The following is a 23,737-nucleotide window of genomic DNA, read 5'->3' on the forward strand; positions in this document are numbered from 1 at the left end:
ACAAATATATATTATAAACAACTTAACTTGCTTTGATGGAGGGAGCTTCCATAGTAGAAATCCCCTATATCTATGAAACCCCAGATCTGCACCAAAAAAAGCTATATTCTTAGCTTCCCTTTCTATAATCATAAGGGTATTCAGGTTATTCTCTGTATTACATTTCAGTGTGCATTCCTGTTCATAAATATACTTTTTCCCATCAGGTCTTCAATTTTTTTCTATTTTTTTCCTATTCTAAAGTTAGTGAATAGATTCCCCTACTGAGTTCTCGTACTTCCACATTTTTGACACCATTTTTGAAATCTATATTTTATGTAGGTAATCTGAACCCCATATTTTTTAAACCTGTTTCTAGGTCCTAAATAAAACTGAATTCCTTGACTTTCCACATGAGAGGGAGATTCAACCCCTCTGACTTCCCTCAAGCTCCCATTTTATAGAATAAAATACAAACTGCTTCTAAAATTGAGGGCCATTTTAAGTTCACATTCAAATAAAAAAGTTCACTAACATCTCACAGGCATTTGCATACAGCTTTCTGGAAAGAAGCTTTGTTTTGTTCTGTTTTCAAGAACTGCCTAACGAATGGTTTGAAACACAAAACCCAACCATTTGCTTTGTACTACCTCCAAAAGAAGAAAAAAAAATCCATTTCACTTTAGCACCCCAAAGAGTTTTTTCTATTCAGATCTATCTTCAAACTAATTTGAAATGCCCATATAGGTAGATAGATTTTTATGTTGTTCAGACTTTTGATTTTTATCAGTAGCAATTTTCTTATGAGTGTTTCTCTACCAATGTATATCCAACAACTTATGCTCTTACAGAGTTTTCTGAGATTCTGTAAAATCAAGTGACTTGTCTACAGTTCCCCAGCAGGTCTACGTTATAGGCAGGATCTGGAGATCTAAGGGTCTAAGACAAGCCCTTTGTCCACAAAATCATATGCCTCCTTTATACTCTGAATATATTTTGGAGTGAACCACAAACATTCCAAATTGATGGTACCTAGATGAAGGTTTTGGAAATCTTGGTACCAGATTAGCATAGGATCAAGACGTTGCAATATGGTGACTTGTATCTGGAGCAGGTAGTTTAGGCTAGGACAAGATAGGTGTCTACTCCACCAAAAAGGATGCTCTACTCCACTAGTGGCCAGGGAAAATATGTTGCATTTGAAGATGGAAAAGATAGAAAGGAAGATGTGAAGAGGGAGTAAAAGTAAAACTCTCTGGGTTATATGACAAAATGATTGGTTCTTTCTCACAGCCTATGTGGTAGGATAATATTGGGTAACAGAAATGGGATGATTTCAGCGGAAAACAGCGGGGTAAGAACCCTGATTTTTGATCCTTTCATCATTCTCCTGTGAGAAGTTGCATTTGTCAGCTCACATATAACTGCTCTTCTGAATGCACATAGTCACCCATTATGAGAAATAAACAAAATGCCCAAGAACCAAGCAGCAAACTGGCCTCCTTGATATTCACTGTGCATTCCGTTCCATTTTCTATTTCTGTGTCTTTTTTGCACAGTGGAGGGGTTTTCCTTTTGCAATTTCCTCTACCATGTGTAGAATGTTTTTTCTCCTCAGTTAATGTCTCACATAGTAGTTGCCTGCAATACTCTGCTTAAGAACCACATCCTCAGAGATTTCCCCAGTTGTTAGCACTTTCCACTTACCCTCAAATTATATTACATTTACTTTTAAAAAAATACATTTTGTGTTTACTCATCTGTGTACATGTCCTCCCTCAAGGAGAAACCATGCTCCTTGAAGGAACTGTTTTTGTCTTTTTCTTTTGTTGTTGTTGTTGTTTATTTTAGCAAAATGTCTGGGATATCATAGGTAGATAAATGATTCTTAACTTCAATTGAAATCGTAAGTTCTCTTCTTTGCATGTTTATAAACACAATCTAATTTACACCATTCACTGAGAGCACATGACTTTTTTTCCTGTCACTAAAACATGAAACCTTGAAAGCTGACAAATACATCTGACATCTATGTCTGAGGAGTAGCTCCTTGAGCCAATGCAAATTTGCTATGGCATGGTGGAAACCAGGGCAACGTCATGAGAGACACTGTAATAACAATTGGTTTGCCAGTTTAAAACTGAAGTCCAAGGTTACCAAACGAACGAGATTCTGCATCTTTTAATGAAAGATAAAACAACAATATAAACATACACAAATTTACAGAGAAGGAACCAACTTCAATACATTTGGAGTAAAAGGTGTTTCTTTTTTAAATATGGTATAAAAATAAATGCAAGAAACACTAACAGAGAATATACAGACAACAGACAAAAACGCAGGATTTTTTTTCTGACTGGGAATACATAAGTGAAAGGATCACTTCTGTGCTAATTTACTGTTCAATAAATGTGATGCCATATGCATATTTATTAATATATATATATATTTTTTACAATTCTTCCAGTTTGGGATTTACTTCATTTTTTTAAAATAAACTGTGTGTCTAGTAGAAGCTTTCAAAAAAAGTTATCACTGTACTTGAACTTGAAGAAATTAATAGACAGATCCAGCTTGATATGAAGGAGAAAGTGAACAGACAAGGTTTGAAATGGAAGCGGTGAGAAGGGATAAAGTCCTTCAGCGTCTGTAATGCTTTAGTGTACACAAAAGAGAACAAATCCAGTCCTTTGCTCATGCAACATCTTGGTCTAATGTCCTCTGATCCAGGGAATTAGTGAGTTACAAATGTGTGTATAATGATTCGAGGCTGGGTCCATGCTACAAGTAGATCCTTTTTAATAGGACTGAACTAGACTGGTTAACCTCTTTGATGTGAGCGATTTCCCCTGAGGAAAAGATAAGAACACAAACAAAGAAACAGAAAACAGAGGCATGATCACTGAAAACCTGCTCAACAGTAGCCCTCTGGTGTTGGATGTGACATTGTGAGATCATAGGCAATCAATCCAGTACCAGGGTTGAGATGGGGCCCCTAAGTCACACCTTTGCTTAAATTTTTAGCCATAGGACAAAATTTACCCTCCCTCTCTCCCCCTTCCCCATCCCACCAATTGCAAACAGACTGATGGTTTCACAGCACAGATTAGCAAATCATAAACATGTCCATGAACACATTCCATTTATGCATAGCAATGATTCAACACCTAAGCCTGATTTGTCGTATATACTAGATAAAATATTCTAAGATACAAGATTTCTCGGATATGAAATTTTTCAGAAGGCTACTCTGTCTTAGGAGCAAAGGTATGATAACATGAAAATATTTTTTTTTGTTTTTTCTGGCCAACTAAACAAGAATTTGTCAAAATCTGTGTTGTTTGAGACTAGTGGGTTTAGTATCTGAAAAAAAAATAGGACTGAATTGACTGATTTTAAGTGACAGAAATTGTGAGTTAAAGTAGTGACTATTCCACAAAATGAAGGGGAGAAATGAAGGAATTAACTATTCCTCTGCTTTTGGGGAATCTCATCAATTTCCCATTTCCCTTCATATAAATCTTCATCACTGGAAAGAACAAGAAAGCCTGTCTATGAAGCTAATTTCACACCTTCCAGTGAGATTTTTTTTGTTAACTTTTCAGTATCAGATATGCAGTCTGCAGGCTGGTCATTTTTTAAAACCTCATATTACAAAACATTAATATAAAACAGAAAGTCCTCTAGTGTACTCAGACACCTAAATAATTTATGCAATGGAATTTTTGTCTCCTGTAGGGTAGAATCAAGGTTGAAGGCCAAAGCACTGAGAGAAATATTGTAATCTAATCACATAAAGAAATTGAGATAGAACTCTTGTTGCAATGCGTAATGTAGTTCCCGACTATGTCCTCATAATATGATGAGGGAGAGCTGACAGAGGAGGAATCATCACTCAAAGGGCATTATTTTTAGAAATAAAAACATCTGAACAAAATATAAGAACATTCAAGTCAGGCAGTGCCAACAAATATACTTAACAACACTAACAATCACGACTTGCCTGTATATGGATTAATTCAATCTCTCCTGCTAATTTTCATAGCAGTCACTACCAATGAGTAACAGATTTGGGGAGCTCAAATTAGCTTTCAGTGTGAGAGATGGAAAAAGCCAAAGTGTAACAAAGTAAGGTCTATTCTAATATGGGACTTTTCAGCCAGTGTGTGAAATAAGGATAAGAAAAAAAAAGAAGAGTCAGAGCAATGGATAACTTGCAAGGCAGATGGTCTCAATGGATAAAGGAAGCAGACACTTCCTGTCGTAGAGGCAATATTTCTTCAGGGAACTGAGACCCCCAAAGCTTTCTACATCTGACTATAGTAGAAAGTTGCTGTTGTTGAGGGTGGCAAAAATCAACCTGCTTTTTCTTCTAATTCCAGACACTCAAACAATCACATAATGCTGGAAGAAATTAAAAAAAAGAAAAAAAAAACACTTTCTTGCTTCCAGGCTGGAGTTTATCTTTGATAATTTTATAGAGTAATACAAACTACTAGAAGGCTCAGTGACTTTTACAAGGTGTTAGCCTTCTAGAGCTTAGGAAGTACATCTTCTAGGAGTTATCTAAGGAACACAGAGGTTAAATGATTTGCCCTGGTCACATATCTAGGCAGAGGCAGGATCTGAACCCAGGTTTTTCTGACTTGACTCAATAAACTCAATACCTTTCTAAGTTCTTTTAATGTCCCATAGATACCAATAGACCATGTAGCCTGATAACCCAATAGCCCAGTAAATTATCTTTAAAAGTTGATTCAGTATCTAAATCCAAAGATGCATATAAGTTCATTAAAAAAACTAAAAAAACATAGAGTTGGGATATGAAAGAACTGACAAACAAGCAAGCTATATATGTTTGCTGTTTTCATCACAGGGCTCCCCAAGATGAGTGACACTCTATGGATGCAAAAGAACAAGTGCTTTTATTAGTGTAAAAAGAAATATCTTAATGTCAATTGGACCTATTCTTTTGAAAACTCTATCTCTATAAATCTTAGATATTATAAAAAGCTAAATCTTGTTTTGGGGGAGGAATGGAAGGATAGAGGGAAGGAACAGAGGGAGGGAGGAAATATTTGGGTTTTTTTGGTATGTGCTTGGCACTATTTTAAGCACTTAATAAATATTATTTTACTTGTTCCTCACCACAACCCTGGGAGGTAGGTGCTATGTTTATCTTCATTTCACAGTTGATGAAACTGAAGCAGATAACAGTTAAATGATTTTTCTAGGGTTACACAGCTAGTAAATGACTGGTATAAAATCTGAACTTAGGTATTCCTGATTCCATGTCCATCATTTATCTAATGAGCCACCTAACTACCTCTAAGGAAAAGAAATATATGGATGGTCATTTAAATAGATGGAAACATGAGCTCTGTGTATTTTAGGCTACTCATTTCATTGAAAAGAACTCAAACGGGTGTGTGCGTGGTGGGGGGAGAGATCAGGTTTAGGTATAGGTCCAAGAGAAACTATTTGAATTTCAATAATTGGCTAACAATCACTTGTCAGCAAGATTTCTTGGAAACTGTATAAATTTAGCTACTGCCAATAATCTTTTCAGAATTTTGCCAAGTTAAAAAATGAGGGGAATTTTTATAGCTGAATTCCAAATTCCTGAATCCAAGAGCTAACAAGAAAAATCAATGACTCTTACTAATAGCGGTTTTAACCAAGTACCTCTCAAATAAAACTTCTTATAAATAACAGATTTTTAGCCAAATACTTATGCATATAATATATGATTTCTACTTATTCTTTCCTAATACTGAAGGCTAAGAGAATTTAATGAAAGTAGAAACCTTTAGAGATAAAGAAAAACAGATAATGGAACAAAGGGAAACTCAAAACAAAAATAGAAAGAAATCAAGAGACTGTGATTGATGCAGGGAAGTTACACAATGACTGATAAATGAACTATATACTTGAAAAAGTGGCATAGAACTAATTTAGAGATAAAAATAATCTCAGGCTGTAACCTGGCATCTGACTGAACATAAAGCATCATCACAACCGACAAAACAACCAGATAAAGAAAAACAAGCAAAGTCCTCTAGCCCCTCAGTGAAAAACAGCACCACTGCTATGCCCTGAATGCTGCAGAGTGCATGCTAATGTTTTGTAAAGTTCTAAGCATTCAGATTTTTCTGAACACCTTGCTAAAGGCATTCCTTCTACCATGTTAAAGAATTAATTACCTGTTAAAATAGATAATTCACCAGTAATAGCTCAGATGGAAATCTAAGTTTTGGGAAAATACCACCAAGATGATGAAGATGAATTGTATTAGGTCAGATTTTGAGATATAACCTCAATAAGAAAAAGAAACACTAGATTCCCTCCCTTCCTCGAAGCATTAAATAGGCTCTGCAGGAAGAAGTCAGCGTTCAGGTAATTAGCCAGCCCCATTTCTTGGCTTGTTTAATTAAATTAATAAGAGTGTCGCCCAGACTGGGGGAGGAAAGCAGAATGAAAGAGATGTTAAAGCATGAAACTAGAGGCACTTCAGGGAATATATTGAGAAAGCAGTATAGTGTAGGAGAAAGAGACATGATTTGCAGTTCAGAGTCCTAGAGTTGAAACCTGGCTCTCCTACTTACTCCCTGTGGACTTTGGGCAAGTTACTTCCCATCTCTGGGGCCTGTTAGTAGACTGTATAAATTTCTGAGGATAGAGGCAATTTTGGTTTTGTCTTTTTATGCGTTGTGGCTAACATTGTGCCTAGTACATAGTAGGTGCTTAATAAAAGCTAACTGAATGGAATTAAATTGATTTGATCCAGTTTCCTCATTGATAAAACAAAGGTGTTTAACTAGAGGACCTCTTAAGGTCTCTTTCAGCTTTAAATCCTAAAAATGCAGTTATTCAGATTTTTTTTTGAAGTCTTCAACATTTCCCCATAGCTGCAACTATTTGTGCAGCTTGTTGAAGGCTGCTTTTAGCTAGTTTTTTAATATCATTCCCTAATGTTCCCCACAGAATGCTGTAGTTCAGTATGCTGTCTCAGAATGGCCTGTTAGCTCCAGACTAGGCATAGGAACCAAGAGGTTCCAAAATTTTTCTTGGTTTTATCTGAGAATTACCCTAGATTTCTTCTTTAGTCACTTAACTAAATGTCACACTGTCACATTACCATAGTATGTTTCAAAAGCACTTAGCATAGGGTCAAACAGAAACCCCAAAGACTGTAACCATTAATGATATGGTATTGCTCTGGTGATAGAAATCCCTATTGTCTCGCCCATCAAAACTTGTTTGATCTTTAGGCTGTCTACAATCTACCTTCTAGCCATCAATTCTTATTTTCCACTACCCCACAAAAGGTTTCATGGCTTAGTGGAACGAGTGATGGTCTTGAAGTCACTGAGACCTGAATTTCAACCTGCCTTTGACACTAGCTGTATGACCTTGGGCAAATCAATCTCTCTAGGTCTCAGTTTTCTCACCTCTAAAATAGAGTTCAGGACTCTAGTTCCTCTCTATGTAGTTCCTGATAGAGAAGGAGGCAAAAGTACTATAGGTACTGAGCAATGAGTCAAGAAAGGGACCCAGGCACAGATGGACAAGACAGAGAACAAGTTAACAGAACTGTGACATTTTCCAAGTGGATACATTATTCAAACAATGACAGTAATTCTCTGTGCTGTAATCAGAAAGATAGATGTATTGGATAATTTATTTTTCACTCTTAATGGAAAGTCAGTGAAACAAAAATCTTCCTTTATTCATTTGGATTTCCAAACCTGGATTTCTAAAAGTCAGACTTTACCAGAAAAACAATTAACAATTGAATCATTTTTATTCCCAAGAAAGAAGCCAATGTAATTTGGAGATTTTTAGTTTCCAGGAATTACTAATGGACCTTATTTGCTTCTCTTGTCCTTTGTTGAAAAATTATAGGCACTATCTAATCTGCTTATTATTTTTGGCAAGTTTTGGAGACATTTAGCCATTGGCTCAAAAAAAAAAAAACAACCCACAAAACAGGGAGAGGTCAAAATGGATGACATAAACAAGAGAAACCTAACTTAGCATAATAATCTACGGGGCCTGTCAGTCTTTTAAAGAAGTTGCTTTGGGAGTGCACATACATATATTGTTTTTTCTGTGTTTGTAGTTTACCTATTTTCAAAACATGCCTCAGTGTACTAATTCAAAACTAAGCATAAATGCTAAAGATAGCAAAAAGGAAGCATATCATCAGATTTATAGAGGTGCCTTTTAAGAAAGGAACGGTTTTGTGTCATAAAAACAATACTGATTAATATGGGATAGCACACATAGGGGTTTGGAATCAGTGTCTGACACTGAGAAAGATGGCACAGGAATTCCTAACACACATCCCATAACTATTAGCACAACTGAGCATATGAACAAATTTAGAATGGAAATCAGATTGGTACAGGAGAGTCATAATAACATTCAGTAAGTCAGGAAACTTCAAATTCAGCCTCAGACACTTACTAGCTGTGTGGTGCTGAGCAAGTCACTTAGCCTTTGTCTGCCTCAGTTTCCTCCACTGTAAGGATGAGATAATAACAGCACCTATCTCACAAGGTTGCTGTTAGGATTTAATGAGATAAGAGATGCAAAGTGTTTAGCAAAGTGCCTGGCAAGTACTGAGCACTTAATAAATGCTTATTCCCTCCCCTTTCCTAATCCTTATCCACCTAAAATATCACTAATAATAATTTAGTGTCTGTTAAAAACAGTAATTAAAAAGAGCATGGGCATCTAGCATTCTTAGATCAGAGAGGAAAACGTAAAGTGCATAAACTAATCTGTTCAATATCTTTTAATCCCACTTTCTAAATTGTGGGCATTTAGTTAATTTTCATTCTGTAAAGGAAGAAAATGATAAGATGATGGCTTTAGGAAATGGTACGGTCTAGGGAAGGGTGGTTTTTTTTTGTTTGTTTGTTTGTTTTTCTTAAATTACATGAGATGGGAACGTATTTGTAAGCAGATGCAAAGGAAATATTTTCAACTGAAAATTAAGAGATACAGATTGATCAAAGGGAGCATTCCTAGGTGAGACAGGATGAAATGCGACCAAAGGTAAAAACAGAGTCTTTGCTGAGGAAAAGGAAAGGACAATCTTTTCCTTTGAGAAGTAAAGGAGGAAAGAATGGGGATGATGTGGAAAAGTCTGTCGTCATTAACAAGATATTTGAATGTTTAATTATCACTTTTGTTGAACTCAACTCACATTAAGAAAATGTATGGCCTTAGCAGCTGCCAGTTAAAATAAAGTTGTGACCACTTTTAGGACAAATAAGGCAAGTTGTGATAATATGACATTAAGAATAGCTTGCTGTGGATTAAAAAGATGCCATATTTCAGCTTCATTTTTGATGCATTGTTTGTTGAATTGAAAAACTGTGATGGTATTGTTTGTGAAGGAGTAATGGGATCTACTACATGGTTCTGAGCATGTCTTCCAAGCCAGACACCCTGAAATGGTTCACTGTGAAGTGGTGGTAATAAGTGTCTCCTGGTACAAACTTATAGTCTCATCCTCCCACCTCCACTCCAGCTTCCCTATGGCTCCATTTATCATTGTTTTGACTCCTCAACCCAAAACTTCTTTCCCTGCACACCATCCCCCTACAGCTGTTTTCTCCTCTGCTTAGAAGATAAGCTCCTTGAGGGCAGACACTGTTTCATTTTTGTCTCTTTGTCCACACTTCCCAGCATACACGTCAGAATTTAATATGTATTTTTTAAAATTTATTCATAGCTGTGCTATGATTCTTGAAAAATGCTGCAGTTATTCTGCAACTTAGTACCTGTGGCAGTGATGGGCAAATATCCCAAAGTACACCCAAAGCCTATAGCAAATTCTTCAAGAAATGTCCCAAGCAAGTTCTTGATCCAGTTGGGCTACATTACCAATAACACATACTCACCCTGTTCAGTCTATAAAATTTACAAGGCAAGCAAAGATCAAACTATGCCAAAAAAAAAATATGGCTGTATTGTCTAAGCAAAATTATTTGATGACATCCCATAAGAAACATGGCACTGTGTTCTCAAGTCATCACTACACCAGTGTCAATTAACAAGATGGATATCTACATAAGTCTACAATAAAATGATAGATTAGATAGCTTTGAAATCTCTAACAAAAGAAAGAGAAATTGAAAGAGTTTGATTTTAATCAGTCTCTCAGTATATTTGCATCGTTTTATCTGAATTTGTTAGTGTTACTTATGGTGAGGAAAGTCAATGATCACCTTGAAAATTATTTCCCCTTTAGTTTCTCTGGTGTCATAACTAATACAGCTCACCTATAATCATACCTCCTGCTCCTAGACAATAAATTCCATGGCATTTGATCAGAAAACAGAGGGACACTAAGTGCTTCTTGGAGCATCTGCATTGTATATATGTATATACGTTGGCTCAATAGTTCCCTATCACTTTTTCCCCTGATCCTATATCTTTACTGATCCTTTGTTATACTGGTAAATATGCAACTCTGTATGGCCATACCTTTGTTATATCATCAGTATCAGCAGTATAAAATATGGCCAGTGACATTCTTTAGGACACTAAACTTTGTCTCTCCTTCACTGGGGTGGGAATAGATATTAAAGGAAATTTCTAGCTGCTTTAGCTTTATCATCATAGACATCCTGAGGACTTTCAGTGTCTTATTTAGAGTGGTCATTAAGCCTATATATTATAGTGTCACAAATTCTGAACCAGTAGAGGCCTTTAGAGGCTATCAGCTCCAATCCCCTCATTTTACTGATAAGAAAATTGAAGCATGAAAGGTTAAAATAACTTGGCCAGGATCACATACCTAGTAGGTATATTAGGCAGGATTCAAACCTAGGTCTTTCTGATTCCAAATTCATGATCTGTCCCCCTCTGTGTGAAATATTGAATAAAATGATAAGTATTTTTAAAAGAAATTTCCAGATTTCTTTCTTTCCTAATTTTCTAGAGAGGGGGGTAGCATACATACTGATTTACATTGATTAACAGCAATGATTGAATGTTTAACAATAATCAAGCCTAGAGGAGATTGCTTTTTTTAGATAAACTAATGAGATTCCAAAGTTAATACTCTCTTGATCATAATCTAAATTCTTTTTAATCATGGTCAGAATGAAAACTAATCAATCAATAAGCATTATTAACCACCTTCTACATAACAGAAACTGTGCTAGGTGCTGGGGATACAAAAACAAAAATGAAAATATGTCCTTGCCCTCAAGGAACTTATACAAAATCATGGAAAAACAACAACAAATTAACTTATATGGATTTTCAGGTTTGCAAAGCACTTTAGAAATATTATTTTCATTTTATCCTCACAATAACTTGGGGAAGAGGTGTTATTATTACCTAATTTTACAAATGAGGAAACTGAGTCAGAGGTTGTATTACTTGCCTGGGGTCACACTCTTTACATTGTACCACCAACCTATCTAAAGATATATACTAAGTAATTACATGGTCTATGTAAATATATATCACATGTATATTACAAAGTAATGTGGAGAGGGAAATCAATAAGAGCTTAGGTAGATTAGGAAAAAAATCATATGATGGTGTTTGAGTTGAATCTTGACGGAAATAAAGGATTCCAACAGACTGAGGTGAAGAAAGAGTTCATTCCAAGCCTATGAGACAACCAAGCAAAGTCATGGCATTGGCAGAGAGTGTAGGGTGTGAGAAAAAACACGAGTAACAGCTTGGCTATACTATATAGCATGGGAAGGTGAGTAATGTTTTTTTGAGGCTGGTAAGATAATTTGAGACCAGCTTGTGAGGAATCTTAAATACCAAATGAGGGAGTTTATATTTTATTTTAGTGGCAAGAGGGACCTAAAGAATAAATGAAGAAATGAAAAACATTTATCATAGGCTTGATAAGTGTCAAGCACTATATGAAGCTTGGGGGATACAAATGGATAAACCAGGAAGCTCCTTCTCTCAGGGAATATCCATTATAACAGAGGAGACAACAGTTACAGGTGAGTTGTAGCCAGCGAAAGGAGTTCCGATCTGCGAAGTCACAAATAAAAGAGGATGAGTGAATCCAAAGTACAGGTGATTGGAACACCCTTTCAAGAAGCAATGGCAGCATTGTTGATTTTCATTGCAGGAGCAACAAGTTGGTTTGAGCTGATTTAGAAAAATCACTTTGGTTCTTTAATGTGGAGGGTGGATTGGAAAGGAGAGAGACAAAGTAATTAGCAAAAGGGAAGAGGAAGTAATTGCAATAGTTAGAGGAATCAAGAGGGATACACTAGCATACAAATTTACTCCAAAAGATAATCTCTCAAAAAATAAGGAAATGTACTGTCTTCCTTGGGTTGGAGATGTGGGATTCTTTGGGTGTGGTATCTTTGTCAAATGTTTTTGCTTAACTGTTTTTCTTTCTTACCAGGGAATGATCCCTGGTGGGGAAAAAGCAGTGTTATATCCAGTAATGGAAGCAAGGAAGAATGGAAGAAGAGAAAGGAGGAAGAAAAGAAGGAAGGATGGAAAGAAGTAGGAAAGGAAGGAAAGAAGGAAAAAAGAAGGAAGGAGGGAATAAAGTAAAGAAGGAAGGAGGGAAGAGAGGGAGCAAAGAAAGAAAAAAGGATGGAAGGAAACACTGTCTCTTTTCTTAACTTGGTACCTACCTCCTCCTTCTTTGATTAGTACAACATATAGTAGGTACTTAATAAAAACTTGGTGAATTAGAATTTGTACATAGAGAAACAGAAATCAAGGTTCAGCATGATATGTGCCCTAGATTGTTCTTAGGAGATAGCTTCTCTGACAAAATAACATATTTATATGACATTTATATTTATAAGGTTTACAAAGCATATCTGCAGCATGTGGAAACATTAGCATCTCTATTTTTTTTTGAACAGGGAAACTGAAGTTCAAAAGGGCTAAGAGAATTGTTCAATATCATGAGGACAGAAAGAAACTAGGTGTCCATAAGGATTAGAAAAAGAGAAATGGAAAATTTGGAATAGGTAAGGGGTTTTGAGAAAATATGAATGAATTTTGAAATTATGAAAAAATAATGAATTTTGTTTGGAATAGATTGTATTTAAGATGACTTTGGGGCATCCTGGTATGATTTTTGTCCAGGAGATTAGGGCTGATGATGGATATATTGATTTGGAAATCAACTCTAGTCAGTCCATTAATAAAAATTTCTTAAGTACCTACTTTGTGCCAGTCACTGTGCTAAGCACTGGGAATACAATAAGAGGAAAGAGACAATCCCTGCAGACAATCCCTGCCCTTATGGAACTCACAGTCTAATGGAAAGGGATTATCTTTTCTACTCCTGGGAGCTATTGAGATGATGAAAGAAAAGAATACATATTGATAGAAAAGTAGCGGGAATTTTGTGAATTCCCACACTTCTATTTTTACATTCTACTATTTTTTTCTAAATAGTGTTTCATTTTGTGTTTCTTTGACTGGACTTGTGATTTAATTAGTGAAAGGTCCTATATTTTCTTTGCAACTTTGTCGTAGAAAGTTGTCTGAGACACTGAAAAACTAAACAGGGTCACAAACCTAGCCTGTTTAGAGAAAAGAACCAGGAATTATACCTAGATCTTCCTGAATTGTAGGCCAACTCTCTATATACCATGCAGTGCTAACTGTGCTTTATGTCATAATGTCTCAAATCAATATTATATTATCACATTATATTATCAGGCTTTTATTGAAAAAGATTGCTATATATTATACACATAGTACAATTATTAGCTTTAAAAACAAATGATGGTAGAAGGCAAAAAAGGAAAAAAAACATAGAAAGAAGAAGACTACTGGAGACAAGGAATACTGAGTTTGATGAGATCAAAAGGAACTTCTACAGAAATAACTGCTATTTTTTTCAATGATTTGTTTTATATATATACATATATATATACATATGTACATATATATACATATATATTTAATTAATTAATTTGTATGTTGTAGGCTGGACAGTCATTCCTGAAACTCAATAAAAGCACTGAATTCTTTAATAATCACTTGAGGAAAATGGAAAATCATGGTAGTATTATCCTATCATCCTGAAAGTCTCCTGTGCACTTCCATTAGAGCAAAATGTACGCAAGAAAACATAGTTTTAACACCTTATACTTGGAGAAGGTCTACAATGTGCCAAAAAACTCTTTAGTCTTCTGAGTAGAAAAGCTAAATAAAACCTTCAACAAGGAAAGAACATTAACATAATAACTGGCTATGTTAATAATCATCTGGTTAATTTAAATAAAATTAACCAATGTGTTAGTTGGGGGGGGGAGTTCCCCTTTTCTCCTATACTTGTTTTAATCTTTTCTTCATTCTTAATGTCAAGTCCCAATCATCCACTACTTAATGAGGGCAAACTACTATGAAAGATTCCATTCCTCTCCTCATTTGTTACCTATTTTCTTCCATAGTCTAAAATGTAGAGTGACATGGGTAAGAGTGGAGGAGAGTGGTCAGGTTTGGGCATTGTGTATGTTGTTGCAGAGAGATGGGATAGGGACCACTGTGATTCTTTTTTTTTTGTTCCTTTTCTCCTCACCTCAAGACCTACTGTGACTTGATTACCCATGGTAAATGTTTTGATCACAATCTCAAAGACAAAGTTCAAAGGTCATTAAATTCGAAAATGTTTGATATGAAACAGTCTTCTTGGACAACACACAAATCACAGTGCAACATGCCATGGCCACACCATCAAGCAAAAACTTGGGGTTTTTGTTTCAAATAGCATTCACTGCTTTGTTTTCAGTCTCTACATCTTCCCCTCACTTGGAGTACGTTTCCTGTTCATGCCTTACAATCGGATTATGACCTGAGATTACTAAAAAATCTAGGCCTGAGTCAAGACTCCTATTAGAAGAGCCTGAAATTTTAATTGTATCAGAGTACAGGTTATCACTAGAACATCTCAGGTTTTAGGCCTTTTGCTTCTCTCAATCTTATTTTTCATACTCTCACAACTTACCATTTTAAAGTCTTTTCAATACTTTGAACACTGGGGACATTGCCAGTAATTCACAAAGGTAAACTGTTCCCACTCCACCCACCTCCAAACTCCTATTCTCATCCAAGGTAACTAAAAAACAAAAACCATAATCTTTGCTGAAGCTGATCAAGCTCCATTGAACTGGTCATCACAGCAAAAGCCACAACAAGCACATAGCAGCATGAAACTAACTGCACGACTCAACAGACAATGCAGACAAACTTGAGTATAAACCAAGATTGTTCTACCTCTTTTCATAACAGGTTAGTGCTGGCCCTCAGTGTTGGTGTACAGTTTTTATGGCATGGGAAAATAGGGATGTTTCTGCCCTATAAAAATAAATGTGTTGAATGCTTTAGTTTGAGCTTACATCAGGTCAGAAAGATCCAAAAAGAATCCTGAAAACAAGGACATCACCAAAACACAAGGGAAAGAATAGGAAAGTGTTGGCAAGAAAGTCACTGATTTCCTGTGTGCTTTGAGGCAACATTTTCCAATATCTTTCTGGAGGAATCATAATGATGAAACATTTTAAGGGCTTGTATCCTGCTACCAAACAGCATTCATATGAAGCTATCTCATAAGCCATTCAAAAGGTCATTCTTCCCACAAATGACAAATGTGAAAGATATAAGGAAACCAGACTCTTCTCATTTGTCCAAGTCTCAGAAAGACCAATGTGAGGGGAAAGCAAGATAGAACTGTGTTCTTTTTAGAAGGAAGTTGTAGACACAATTATGAGGAAAAAGATAAAGGAAGCCCTCCTAGGTCTTTCCAATATTTGTTTAAAAAAGAAAGAAAAAGTTGATATTCTTCCTTTTTAATGACCTATTTCATGCTTCTTTAAGCATCCAAAGCCCAAACACACTGTCTTCCTTTTGTAGCATCTTGTCCCCACCAGGCAATGGGAGATGGAACAGAAAAGGAAGTTTAGAGGGAAGCATGAAATCCTGAATTTGTGTAACCATAACACATTCATCTGCTGTGACATCAATAGAGCAAAGGTGAGGGGTGAAGCTGGGAGTGAAGGATACTTCATTGGACTTGGTCATCTTTAATCTGTCAGGATAAAACACTTACCACATATGTGCAAGTTTCTCAAAAGATGTTCTGCGATCCATTGAGTTGCCCAACTTACTTGGGATGTGGGAGGGGTAGATGGGAAAAGGGAAAAAGAGAAAGGCCCATAAAAGAAAGAAAGCAAAAATAAAAAGAAATAAAAGAACAGAGCAGAAAAAAGGATGATGAAATGCAAGACTGCAACATAAATGTCATGTAAGAAATCAAGAGGGTACTAGTAGAGAGTCACTAATGACACACTTTTATCCATTTTTTTATGTAACACATAATTTAAAAAGAAAGAGATTTCTTTCCATGCATAAAATTGTGTGATTAAAATAAAATCAGAATAGCCAAAAATGAAATCGGCATGTGATGCTATTACACTGTCATTCTTATGGCCTGTGGACTTCTGGACTATGATAAGCAGCTATCCAGAAGCTTTCAATATTTTGCTATCAAGTCGATCTCTGATGGTCATCTACAGCATTTATATATAGAATTTATTCTCAGTTGTACAAGCAGTCCCGCTTTAGATGACCTCATAGAAAAATATTGTTTTCATCTCAGAGGGTACAAAAAATTTCAGACTGAAAAAACTGAGAAGTGGTATAGTACTAACATAGTAGTAACTGAACTAGGCAAAAAATCTGACCAAAAATACTTTATAAGAAGGCTTACTAAATTTGAGGTGATAATAAAAGGGGGGTGGAACCTCCCAGTCCATTTTAAGTAACATAAGCTGTACCCAAATAAATAATGTACCAGTTTAATGAAAGGGTCTCTTAAGGAAGACATAATTATTTTTTTTTTCTCTCTGAAAGCAACTCTTCGTTGTTTCCTTAAATTATATAGAGGATTCATGTAAAATAAAAAAAAAATAAAATTTGGAATGTATGAATACATGCAGCAAAGAAAAGGAAAGGAAAGAAAAAAAAGAACTCATTTGACCCTGGAAAAATGGAAAAGGCTTTCTTGGCCAGAAGCCTGTCTACGTACCGGACATCTAGCAGCACGGCCCCTGCAGAGGAGACTGATCTACTTATTACCAAAAGCTATGGAAATAAAAAAGGGCAACAAAGACCAATACCTTTTTCTTTGCCTGTAGCAGCTCCTGGTAGGCACTGGATCGTATGAAACGTGGGTAGGAGTCACTTTTCATCAATTTGTAAATGTGCTCCTGAAAGGAAAGAATAGCTTAGATGCTATTTTTATAGATGTTTTAGAAAATCTAAAATGAGGAGAGTAAAGAAGAATAAATATCATTACATGTATCCAGGAACTAGGGGAAGGGATGGGACAGATCTGATGTGGACTAGATATAATAACAATAAAAATATCAATGGAAAAAATAATGAAGATGATGATGATAACATTCCTTATATTTCTAGTATGTCATAGTTTTTTCTTCACATCTAGTATCTTATAAATGAATTATTTTATGAAATGACCCAGGTAGAGATGGAGAATGTAAATTTGATATAGTCATTTCCAGAAGAGAATGTATTGCAAGGGATCCAACATAGCAGTTTTGAACCCAATTATTTTGTGACAAATAATGATAGAGATAAAGCCAGCTGTCCTATGTGCCAAAATGTACAAAAGAGCTTAAACAATTATGCAGATCATTGTGCATCCAATTTGAATAACTGTGGTCCTAAGATTCACTCTGGGTCCCAGAACATTCAGTTTGTTGCTGTCCATATTGCTCAGTAGAAGGTAAGTTCCTTGAGGAGAGGAGTCTATTTTGTTTTCTATCTTTTATTCCCAGCACCTAGTACTGTCTTATATAAAACAGGCACTTAATTAGTACTCATTGGATTGAACTGGAAAGTTATTTTTTTAGTATGCTTTGTCTCAAAACTGAATCCTCAGAACTATTCTGAAGATTTTTCAGCTAAACCTACCCCTTATTTTGTTTTATAGATCCTAGGACTTTACAAATTCTTATTACAAGAAAGGAAGCATTAAAGGAATGAAACAAGGAAGGATGGAAGGAACAATGGATGGATGAAAAGAAGTGAGGGAGAAACCTGGTGACACAACTCCTTTTAGCCTCGATTGGAAAACTTCCAGCCTTACATTAAAATGTGCAAGCTTTTAGGGTAGCCCCAGAAGTCATCTAGTGTGAAGTCTGTTCTCTCTCAGACTAATAGTGACTTGAGACTAGCCTGAACTTAGTCATGGTTCACTCAATGGAGTCTACCGTACACCTCAGGGGAACTTCATGAGGACTCCACAAAAGGACAAAAGGATTGCTGTCTAATCAGGAATTAAACATTTCCTCCTTGCCACATGTATTCTACAACCTTGAGCCCATTTCACTGTGGACTTGGTTATGTACAACTCTGTTTGTGTTATTGTGTTGTTTCAGTCATATCTGATTCCTCATGACATTTGGGGGTTTTCTTGGCAAAAGATCCTGAATTCGTTTGTCATTTCCTTCTCCAGCTCATTTTACACATGAGGAACTGAGGTAAACAGGGTTAAATGAGTTGCCCATGGTCACACAGCTAAGTGTCTCAGGCCAGAGTGGAACTCATGAAGATGAAGTCTTCCTTAGTGCAAGCCCAGTGCTCTATTCACTGTGCCACCTAGCTGACAAATTTCCATTGACTGGATATTCAATGAGGAACCGACAGGTAGGGGCTTCTGAGGTACAGTACTAAAAACCACTCCTAACACCTTAGGGTTTCTTTTTGAACCTAGAGGAGAGAAATTGTTAATTACTTTCTAGGGACCCAATCTGACAGTTTAAGTGGAGATTAGGAAAGTGACACCAGAGGGGGTATTACATCAGGGCTGAAATGGAACTGGATCAGATGTTAAAGCATTAATATGGAGTTCAGTATGAAGAGTTGTCTCTCTTGCTGCTGATTTAAGAAAAGAAATGCATGCATGTGTATGAATGTATTTTTCTGTTTGTATGAATCATTAATATATTTATAATCTGTATTGATGTAGGAAATTTTATCACCTTTTTTTCCCTACATCAATACAATCATAACATACATGTGTGCATGTGTGTGGTTTGTGTGTGTGTGTGTGTATGTGTGTGTCTGAAGAACCTTCTTCTACCACTGAAGATTAGAATAGTTCTGGACACTGCTTTGGGCCCTTGGAGGTTAAATGACTTTCCTAGGTTCAAACAGTCCAGCTGTATCATTGGCACACTTGATTCCGGGTCTTCTTAACTTCAAGGCCAGTTATCTAAATACAGTGAAAAGCTGCTAAAATACAACTAACTCAATGAAAAAAAAGCAATTCAGTATCATGTGGTATCATGTTCTTTGGGAAAATACTCATAATATTTTTGTTGAACTTCATATTATCAAGCTGACTTTTATTGATCTATAAAAGGAAGAAATATTTCCCGACCTTAGAGAGGTGTTTCCTACCCATCTGACAAATTACCATCTCCATAAAGCAAAGCTGGGAAGCACTGAAATTTCACCCTGAAATGCTGGAAGAAAACAAATCAGCATTGGAATGGGCATCTGTGTCAGAATTTTTTCACTGTTTTCTCACACATATCTCTGTCTCATTCAATTGTTTCCATATGGGAGAACATGATAGAGTCACTGGAGTTGAGACTGTGGCTTAGTCATTTAAACATGTGTTGTCTTTTTGCCTCCACTACCCCTGTTTCCTCAAGGGAAATTGATTGTATACTGACTGTACCATAAAGAGAACAAGATCTTTCCATGAGTATGACTTTGGCCTTCTTTAACTTAGGAAAAAGTGATATCAGAGATTCTTTTTGTGAGTGATGTACTCTGGTAAAACCATATATAAAAACTTATCACGTATAAATTTAAACATTAAAGCTGATAACCCTTATGGGAGCATTTTTCTTAAATGGCTTTTTCATTTTTCTCTGAAACACCATTATTTAGGGGTGAGGGCATGGAAAGAAACTAAAGTAGTTTCTAAGGTAGTACATGGCAATGCATGGATTTGTGACTTAGAAGTTCTAGTTCTACCAGGAACTTATTTGCTTGGTCAAGACACCTTATTTCTTCTTATGTAAAATTAGGAGATGGAACCTAATGATTTCTTAGGTCACTTGATTCTATGAAAAGATCCTTGAATGCCCTGAAAAAAAAGAAAAGACTTGGATATTTGTACTGGGAGAAAAGCAGAATTTCCTTCCTTTCCTCTCTCTCCATTGCTTTTACAGATATGAATGAAAAGATTTTAAGAAATGTCAGCCAAATACCCTCCTTCTTCAATTATAGTTCTAGAGATATAGTTAGATCAGATGACATATCAAATGAGCTCTATCAAATATAATTATTTTGAATAATAAACATTTCTAGTTATCTATTTATTCTCCTCCTAGGGTGATACAGAGAATGGAAAACAGTTTATTTTTCAGGTACCTACTAGTAATCTCCTTCTTTCCCTGACCTATATATTCTTCCCATTACAAGACAGAATAGAGGTGCCAAAACTCAGCTCCTGCCTCAAGTGACCTACAAAACTTCCCAGTGCAGCAAATCAGGTTAAAATGCCATTAGGAAATGTTTAAGAAAAATAAATAAAAATACAACACAGATAATGTGAATTTATGATTTTCTAAGTCACTATGTGGCCCTCACACTGGCATAAAAGATTCCTTTTCCTGACATTGTGTACTGAAGCATGAGTTCTCCCCTTAGCCTGAAATCTTCTTCCTCACCGCTGCCTCTTGAAAACTGGAGCTTTCCTACACAAGGTTTTTCCTGCTTTGAAATGTGTATTATTAAAAATAATTCCATTTAATAGAGCTCATTTAATTATCATCTCTACACTGATGATTCTCAGATCTATTTATCTAGCTCTAAAGTCTCTCTTGACCTCCAGTCTCATCTCCAGTTGCCTACTGGAAGTCTCAAAGTAGATGCCCCATAGACATCTTAAACTCAAAATGTCTAAAGCTGAACTCATCATCACCTCCCTCCTCTCATACATATAACCCAAGCCTTCTCCTCTTTCTAACTTTGCAATTGCTAATGAGGTCACTAACATCCTCCTGTTCACTGTGATATTTAGAAAGGTTTGAGAGACATAGTTTCTGGGTAATTTAATCATATTTATAAGACCAGAAGGTTATTAATAAAAGGATGATCATTTGACTGCCTCTCTTAGATGAAAGACAATCTTGGTGGATGGCTCACAGTTTGCATACCCTTGGGTGTTAAATAAGGTGCTACTAGTTACATCATGTCACCCTTAGAGAAATTATCCCAGACCACTGCCAGCCTTGGGCTATCTAGACAAAAAAGATCTGTCCCCACTCAAGTTTGAGTAGAGCAAAATGGGTCCAAAAATATCATTCCCTATTTTATAAAGTCCAGTGGCTCCCTATAACCTTCAGGATCAAACAGAAAATCCTGTTCAGTTTTTAAAGCCCTTCAGGTATTACCTTGCCCCTTTCTAGTTTTTCAGTCTTATTACATCTCACTTACTTTCACATACTCTGAGATTCAGTGATAATGGCCTCCTTGCTGTTCCTCACACAAGACTCTTCATTTTCTAACTCTATGCATTATGGCTGGCTCCCATTCCATGCCTGGAATTCTCTCCTTTCTCTCACTATCTCCAAGCTTTCCTCAAATTTCAGCTAAAATTCCACCTTCTACAAGAAGTTTTTCCTGATCTCCCTTAATCCTAGGGCCTTCCCTCTTCCCTAGGATTATTTCCAATTTATTTAGTACCTATCTCATTTATACATAGACCGAACTCCTTAAGACTAGGTACTATATATATATTTAACCTTTTTGGTGGTTTTATTTTATTTTTGTATCCTTAGCACTTAGCACAGTGCTTGACACATAGCAGGTTCTTAATAAATATATGATATCTTCTTGTTGACTTGACTACATGGCAGTTACAGTGCTAGGTACTTGGGACACAAACAAAAAAAATACAAAATATAAAAACACCAAGGGGCTTATATTCTATGGAAAAGTAAAGATAGATTGCATTAGATAGACAGACAGACAGACAGACACATAGATAGACAGATAGATAGACAGAAAGATAAAATAGAGAAGAGAGGAAAAGAAGCATATTAAATACCTGGTAATAAGGGGAAGGAGTAGTAGCTAAGGTGATGACTGAGGGAGAATCAGGAAAGGCCTCCAATAGGAGATGGTACAGCAGTCTAGCTCAGAAACTCAAAACGACTAATTTGCAAATAGTTAAATTAGGGAGATAGTTATTCATACCCACTTTATAAATGAATGGTTTACTTTAGAAAAGATTACACCTAGGAAAAAAATTCCATCCTTTAATAATTTCTCCTAAGTAATTTCTCCTTCAATTTCATTACCTACAAAGCCTGGAAACCTTATAGATATTGGAAGCCAAAATTCTAGGAAATACTGTCAAATGAAAGTGAATGGGGGAGGGGGCAGCTCTTGAAATTATGCTGATAAGAAAGATAAGTGATTGACTCCCACACAATCAGACAAGCCTTCCTAAAGCTCAGTGGTTCTGCTACTGACCTGAGCATCTTCAAATGTGTACCGTCCTGGCTCCTTCACATTTTGTGTGGTTTTGTCATAGCTTTTGGAATCCAAATTAATGGCGCTAGGGGCACCTGGAGCCAGAAATTCCTGCCATATTTCCTGGACTCGGGTGGGGACTTCCCGAATGGTTCTTTTCTTCAGGTCTTCCACTGCCAGCCAAAACCTATTGGGAATGAAACAGGAGGCATTCACTTACTAGGTGATTTCTGCAAATCCTTAATGTGCTACTTAGCCATGACACAAACAGCTGGAAACAAAGGTCTCCATTTCTCTTCTTTCATGATATCAAAACTGTCTGTTTTTTTTTTTTTTAACTTCTGGAACAGCTTCAGAAATTAAGGATGCAGGTAAAAGGATGGACCTGTAAAAGCTCTCTCCCCACAGCCCACAAAATACCTGTAAAAAGTGACTTTGAATAAATTCTAGAGCACCAGAATTCACAAAATGACAGAGTAAAAGAGATTTCTAGTCAGAGGGAGCCTGGAAGGCCAATAAGAAAGATCTATCACACCAGTCTCGGAGTGGAGCACAACCCATGGAGCCCAGCCCAGCCTTAGCTGCCCTTGCAGCTCTGAGAGCAACAGAGCAGACCCCAAGGGGCAGAATCACAAGGAGCAGCTGTGGTTCTCAGATTACTCAACCCACAAATGCCAAAGACAGCTTGGTCTAGCCCTGGTCCCAGAAGGCAGCAGGGTCCATTTTTGTAGCCCTTAGCCTAAAGACCCTGGGGGAATCAAGCACTGATCTGATTCTCAGCCCTGTGTGGCGGCCCTGGGGTGAGGAGGAGCACTGGCTGGTGGAATGGGTGGAGGCTCTGGACAGGGAATTCTACTCATAGACCCTGAGCAGAAGAGTGCTTATGGTTGCTCCCAGACCAAAGTGCAGGCCAGGAGAGGAGCAAACTCCTCTCCCCTGATTGTACCACCTTGAAGGAACTGAGAACTTACAGGTCCCCCAAGTATACCCTCCTCTTGACAAAGGACTCAAAAGTCAGGTAACTGGCTGGGAAAATACCCCAAAAAAGGGAAAAAAATAAGACCATAGAAGGTTACTTTCTCAGTGAACAAGTATTTTCTTCCATCCTTTTGGATTAGGAAGAACAATACATACCATCAGAGGAAGAGGTAAAACTCAATGCTTCTGCATCCTAAACCTCCAAAATAAATATGCAGTGGTCTCA

The 23,737-nt window shown here is 36.5% G+C and overlaps 1 protein-coding gene across 5 annotated transcripts in view; it reads right to left on the reverse strand.

The window, feature by feature from the left end:
* Positions 1-2,170: 2,170 nt before the first annotated feature.
* The window catches only part of RGS7 (regulator of G protein signaling 7), a 699,575-nt gene continuing 678,008 nt past the window's right edge, over positions 2,171-23,737 (reverse strand). For 4 of the 5 annotated variants that reach the window (XM_072647571.1, XM_072647570.1, XM_072647572.1 and 1 more), the window contains 3 exons: positions 22,534-22,720; positions 17,133-17,222; positions 2,172-2,828 (listed from right to left, as the gene is read on the reverse strand). In XM_072647571.1, the coding sequence (XP_072503672.1) occupies positions 2,778-2,828; positions 17,133-17,222; positions 22,534-22,720 (328 nt within the window). In that variant the 3' untranslated portion in view covers positions 2,172-2,777. Of the gene's footprint in view, positions 2,829-17,132; positions 17,223-22,533; positions 22,721-23,737 lie in introns of all 5 variants that reach the window. The other variant, XM_072647574.1, reaches the window with a different exon arrangement.

This window comes from Notamacropus eugenii, chromosome 2 (genome assembly GCF_028372415.1).
Source record: "Notamacropus eugenii isolate mMacEug1 chromosome 2, mMacEug1.pri_v2, whole genome shotgun sequence".
Taxonomy (NCBI): domain Eukaryota; kingdom Metazoa; phylum Chordata; class Mammalia; order Diprotodontia; family Macropodidae; genus Notamacropus; species Notamacropus eugenii.